Below are 6,480 nucleotides of genomic sequence, written 5' to 3' on the forward strand. Positions count from 1 at the left end.
CCATGTTCTGTTATAATCTCCACCCGGCACAGCCAGAAGAGGACTGGCCACCCCTCATAGCCTGGTTCCTCTCTAGGTTTCTTCCTAGGTTTTGGCCTTTCTAGGGAGCTTTTCCTAGCCACCGTGCTTCTACACCTGCATTGCTTGCTGTTTGGGGTTTTAGGCTGGGTTTCTGTACAGCACTTTGATATATCAGCTGATGTAAGAAGGGCTATGTAAATACATTTGATTTGATTAGGTCCTTATGATTCCAGGTTCATTATATGTATCACTACACTCACCGTTGTTCGATATAGAATATCCACATTTGTATGATACTGTATGTGTATGGAATTGGAGGACCCGTGCAAAGGTGGCAGTGTGCAGTAGTGAATCCCCAGGCGCTAGCCGGCTAGCAGGGTCGTCACAGTGAACCAACAGTCTTCCCCACACACTTCTTTCCCCTCTGCGATAACTAGTGATGAATTAAACCCCCTTTTACACAACTCACCAACCAATGTTCATAACTCAGGCTAGGAAGAGAGGATTATAGGAAGAGGGGAGGAGAACAAGAGAGGGCAATGGAAGAGTTAAGACAGAGAGACACCAGTCCACGTACACAATACTATCGCCCCTTCAACAGTAATACTCAATCAAATTAACTAAAACCATTTAATTGTACTGCACATGGAGACGTTTTTAACTGCTATACAAGATTATAACAGAAATTCCGAAAGGTATTGTTTAATTGTGAGTAAAATCCCCAGTAATCATATTTCTGTTTAATAAATGAGCATGCTTGTGGTCTCTCAGCTGAGCAGTGAAGAGACATTCCCATTCAAGTCAATTGGAGTCCATTTCTATGGTGAGGCCTCTATGAGGGAGGGTGACATCACCATTTAAACTCGCCCGGCGGAATGCTTGTTGTCACTTTCAGAGGCACCTTTCTCACACACACACACACACACACACACACACACACACACACACACACACGAGCTGACAGAAATAACTGAATAACAAAGTGACAGCAGAGTCCATTCAAAACAATGCTGACACACGACCAAAGCATTCCAGGCTGGCACAGCGGAGTCTGTGTCAACGGTGTGTGCCTCGCCACTGCCAGAATGTACACACACACACACACACACACGGTGAGTGATACAGAACATGTAGAGTCAATAAACTTTGAACAAAACTTCAGGCAATGAAAAATAAAGACTTGTTCCATTGAATAGACAAAATAGTAATGCAGGACAATGAAGACAAATTTTTCACCATGTAACAGAATTTGTCTTTCAGTTCACTAAGATTTTGGGAACTGGCTGTGACTGAGAGTGGAAAGTCTGACCTACAGAACACTGCCAATAGCATGATGGAACATATTCCTTCAGGGAGAGTTCATTGCTACTGTAGCTTCCAGGCAAGGAAACAGCAGGAGCGTGTGCGTGTGTGTGTGCGTGTGTGTTCGAGGGGTGGATGGGACATAGCAACGCATCCACATGCTCTCAACCCAGCCACACCGTAAACAAAGCCAAGATAGGGCAAACACACACACACATTCTGCAGCATGGGCAGCCATTCAAACAGTACTTGGAAACAGTAACCCTCAGCAACCCTCACAACCCCCCCCCCCCTATAAGCCCTCACACCAGAGTGAGAGATCCATTGCCCAGCTTGGGGAATGTATTGAACCAGCTAGAGTGCCAGCAGAGAAAGTAGAGAGTATGAGTATGGAAGGGAGGGTACTCACTTGCCACTCTCCCCCCACCCTTCTCTCCACCACTACCCCTCCAAAGTGCACCACTCCTGCTCTCCAGGGTTCAAATGGAGGGGTTAATTATTTAACAGTGAGGGACATGTGAGTGGACATCAAACAGTGGATTGACCCCCGCTCCTCTCTCTGGTCCATCCCATTTGTAGCCAACTGTCACCCCTTCCTTCTCCCCCCCAAACACCAACATTACACACACATTCTATAAATCCTCAAAGGCACAGACACTCTCTCTTAAACTGTGAGTCAGGGCTTTTTCACCCATATAAGGACACACACACACAAACACACACACGTGAAGCAGCATACACATGAGACAATTACACGCACACTCATTCTCTTCCCTCTCTCACACACTCTCTCTCGGTCCGTCTCTGTTACCATGGTGGTGGTGGTGGCGGATGTGTTGTTGGTGGTGGTTCTCTATTGGGGGGTCACGCTCCCGGTCGGCGGCCCCCAGCTCAGCCAGCCTGCGGCTGGTGGCCGTCAGCTCAGAGCGCAGGTTGGTCACCTCCTGGCTGGCCGACTGGACTGCCCCTTCGATCCTCTGGGCCAGCTGCTTGTCGTCATCCATCATTTTCAGGATTTTGGCCTGAGGAGGGAATCCAAACAGGAGGGTGTCATGCTGTTGTCAAGTTGACMATGTCCAGGAACAAAATGAAACTGTATTGTGTCTTCGGTTGTATTCCTCCGCACTGCTCTACTAGACTATTTTCTTAAGAAAAAACTGCGAGTAAAATCCTTCAGAAGCAGTGTGTCCTTTTCCTCAAATTAGCTAAGGGGAAATGTTCTGTGTAACTGTTATCCTCTGTGGTGCATGTGCGAGTGTGACTGTGTGTGTGTGTGTGTGAGAGAGAGAGTTCTTTAACAGAATGAGATAGAGAGTGTGTGTGTGAGAGAGAGAGTAGAAGAGCGAGTGAGAGAGGAACAGAGAGAGGAAGAGAGAGGGAGAGAGAGAGAGGAACAGAGAGAGTGTGTATGTGAGAGAGAGAGAGCAGGCACTCCCTCTGTGAAATGTGCTCCCTGCAGCTGACTGCTGAAAGGACACAGAGCACTGGGAGATGACAAGCACCTTTTTAAATGGACTGTACCAAGTCCAGGGAAACCATGGGGGGGGGGGCTTGGTAGTGCTGCTGCATGGACCTTTGGTGTCAGCCGCATGGACTTTTCCCTTACGAGGTTTTAGCTCGTTGTCTTTGACAGTAAGGAAAAGCAGAACTCACATCTGCTAAGGCCTAAATCCTTGTGAGATAATCTGGTGAGAGAATAATTTCTTGAAGAAGGAAAAATAAATATGGGGGGACAACAAAGAGCGTTGCATAGTCACCACTTCCCAGATGAATTCTCCTTACTCAGGCTGAGGCTTTGTCTGGTGTAGCTTGCAGCTGGCTTTTGTCCTGCAGTGTTAATGTGTCAGTGTCACAGTCCTCTGGATCTCATGTGTTAGTGGCTGAGTGAGCAAAACTAGAAGCTTATTAATTGGGGCAATATATAGAATGTGTTAGATAGAAATGTACTGTGTAAATCTGACATGATTATTTTCTAATAAATAATAACTTWAAAAAAAATAAAGTTACATGAAATATTGATCTCTAAAGGACAGAGAAACATGTACTGTACTGTATGTTACAATATATTTCTATAAGAAAGATCCATAAGAATGTTTTCCTGGAGAAGCCTCTGCTCTCTCCCTTTCCCCCACTTCCTTATATTCTTCTCTTCGCCTCTCCGCACTTCTACCCCTAATTTCTTCCGTTCATTTAAGCGAGGAATAAAATACTACAAATACAGGAAACAGCTGCAATGACTAACACCTGCTTTGAGATCTGAGGGTAATTGATCATGTTGAAAAGCATGTTTTCCCTTCCAATGCAACAGAGTTCATACATACAGTACAGTACATCATACAGTTGATCAACATATCTGCAGCAATTGTATCAAAAGAAGTTGTGTTTTACAGATTGCAGCTTCAAACWTTCAATTTCAGTCACAACTGTAACTTAAGATATTTTGATTGATTTGCTTTTAAATGCTATCTAAAGCATTTTGAAAGACAAGCAGACAGATAGAAATTGGTTCAATTTCAAGTGTTAAACAGACTTGTTGTTGAGAAAACTCATTCACAATGGTTTTGATATGAAATTGAGGATTAAAAAGAGTGATAGGACAGCAAACAGTAGAGATCAACTCAAACCGAAAAAAAATTATAAATGGTTACATGTTTACTTTCACTGTATTTTGGAAGATGTTAAATGACCAAGCTTGACTGGCAGGTTAAAGCTGTCAGGCTGGCTGTGTAATGAAAATCCCCAGCACATACAGTGGCAAAGTGGTTTCCTTTATACGGTACAAACATGCCACACACACACACACACACACACACACACACACACACACACACACACACACACACACACAGACTTACATAAACCACACGTTCTTACAAACACATTGAACACACACACACATTCAAGGTCATGGTCAGTTTAAATGGTTTCCTTCTTTTTTTCTCAACGCTACATTTCCTCTCTGTTTGAGAGTACCCCGGCCACCTGAACACACTACACAGTGTGTGTGTGTGTGTGTGTGTGTGTGTGTGTGTGTGTGTGTGTGTGTGTGTGTGTGTGTGTGTGTGTGGTGTGTGGTGTGTGTGTGTGTGTGTGTGTGTGTGTGTGTGTGTGGTGTGTGTGTGTGTGTGTGTGTGTGTGCGTGCGTGCGTGCGTGTGTGTGTGTGTGTCCACTGAGAGTGTTACCACAGCAGGCCACCTCATCACCAACAACACAAACACTGTGTCACATTTTCCCACCAAGTTGCAATTGCACACTCCACGTCATGGATATAAAGGCATCCAGCTAGCATATTTGGTTCCCTGGATGTTCTGGAACGTTGAGTGGGGAATTATATGGCATTTGACAAATAAGAGATTATCTGCCTCCAATCCACACATAAGTAGTAAATTGCTTGAATGGGCTGTCATAGTAGCCAAATTTCCCACAACAAGCTACAGTATTCATATAGTAGTCAAATAAAACACAGTGGCACCGCAATAACGTCCATTGGTTACTGTCTACTGGGATTCATAATGTAAACTTTGACACTTTTCCGGCTGTGTCATAAGTGGAACTCATCCAATGTGTAGAAGTACAACAGCTGGGTATCAATATCATACACGTTGAAGTCGGAAATTTACATACACTTTGGTTGGAGTCATTTAAAACTAGTTTTTTCAACCTCTCCACAAATTTCTTGTTAACAAACTATAGTTTGGCAAGTCGGTTAGGACATCTATTTTGTGCATGACACAAGTCATTTTACCAACAATTGTTTACAGACAGATTAATTAATTTATAATTCACTGTATCACAATTCCAGTGGTCAGAAGTTTACATACACTAAGTTGACTGTGCTTTAAACAGCTTGGAAAATTCCAGAAAATTATGTCATGGCTTTAGAAGCTTCTGATTGACATCATTTGCTAGTTGACATGCATTTGAGTCAATTGGAGGTGTACCTGTGGATGTATTTCAAGGTCTACCTTCAACTTGTGCCTCTTTGCTTGACATCATGGAAAATTAAAAAGAAATCAGCCAAAGCCTCAGAAAAAAAAATGGAAACATCCACAAGTTTGGTTCATCCTTGGGAGCAATTTCAAAAGGCCTGAAGGTACCACGTTCATCTGTACAAACAATAGCACGCAAGTATAAACACCATGGAACAACACAGCATCATATACCGCTCAGGAAGGAGATGCGTTCTGTCTTCTAGAGATGAACGTACTTTGGTGCGAAAAGTGCAAATCAATCCCAGAACAACAGCAAAGGACCTTGTGAAATGCTGGAGGAAACAGGTACAAAAGTATCTATATCCACAGTAAAGTTAGTCCTATATCGACATAACCTGAAAGGCCGCTCAGCAAGGAAGAAACGACTGCTCCAAAACAGTCATAAAAAGCCAGACTATGGTTTGCAACTGCACATGGGGACAAAGATCGTACTTTTTGGAGAAATGTCCTCTGGTCTGATGACACAATAATATAACTGTTTGGCCATAATGACCATCGTTATGTTAGGAGGAAAAAGGGGGATGCTTGCAAGCCGAAGAACACCATCCCAACCGTGAAGCACGGGGGTGGCAGCATCATGTTGTGGGGATGCTTTGCTGCAGGAGGGACTGGTGCACTTCACAAAATAGATAGCATCATGATGAGGGAAAGCTATGTGGATATATGGAAGCAACATCTCAAGACATCAGTCAGGAAGTTAAAGCTTGGTCGCAAATGGGTCTTCCAAATGGACAATGACCCCAAGCAWACTTCCAAAGTTGTGGCAAAATGGCTTAAGGACAACAAAGTCAAGGTATTGGAGTGGCCATCACAAAGCCCCGACCTCAATCCTATAGAAAATTTGTGGGCAGAACTGAAAAAGCGCGTGCGAGCAAGGAGGCCTACAAACCTGATTCAGTTACACCAGCTCTGCCAGAAGGAATGGGCCAAAATTCATCCAAGTTATTGTGGGAAGCTTGTGGAAGGCTACCTGAAACATTTGACCCAAGGTAAACTATTTAAAGGCAATGCTACCAAATACTAATTGAGTGTATGTAAACTTCTGACCCACTGGGAATGTGATTAAATAAATAAAAGCTGAAATAAATMATTCTCTCTACTATTCTGACGTTTCACATTCTTAAAATAAAGTGGTGATCCTAACTGACCTAAGACAGGGAATTT

General features: G+C 43.6%; 1 protein-coding gene across 4 annotated transcripts in view; it reads right to left on the reverse strand.

The window, feature by feature from the left end:
• Positions 1-2,783, reverse strand: part of LOC111966387 (kazrin) — a 217,549-nt gene extending 214,766 nt beyond the window's left edge. For all 4 annotated transcript variants that reach the window (XM_023990978.2, XM_023990977.2, XM_023990981.2 and 1 more), the window contains exon 1: positions 2,135-2,783. In XM_023990978.2, coding sequence (XP_023846746.1) covers positions 2,135-2,330 — 196 coding nt within the window. In that variant the 5' untranslated portion in view covers positions 2,331-2,783. The remainder of the gene's footprint in view (positions 1-2,134) is intronic.
• Positions 2,784-6,480: the final 3,697 nt, after the last annotated feature.

This window comes from Salvelinus sp. IW2-2015, linkage group LG7 (assembly GCF_002910315.2).
Source record: "Salvelinus sp. IW2-2015 linkage group LG7, ASM291031v2, whole genome shotgun sequence".
Taxonomy (NCBI): domain Eukaryota; kingdom Metazoa; phylum Chordata; class Actinopteri; order Salmoniformes; family Salmonidae; genus Salvelinus; species Salvelinus sp. IW2-2015.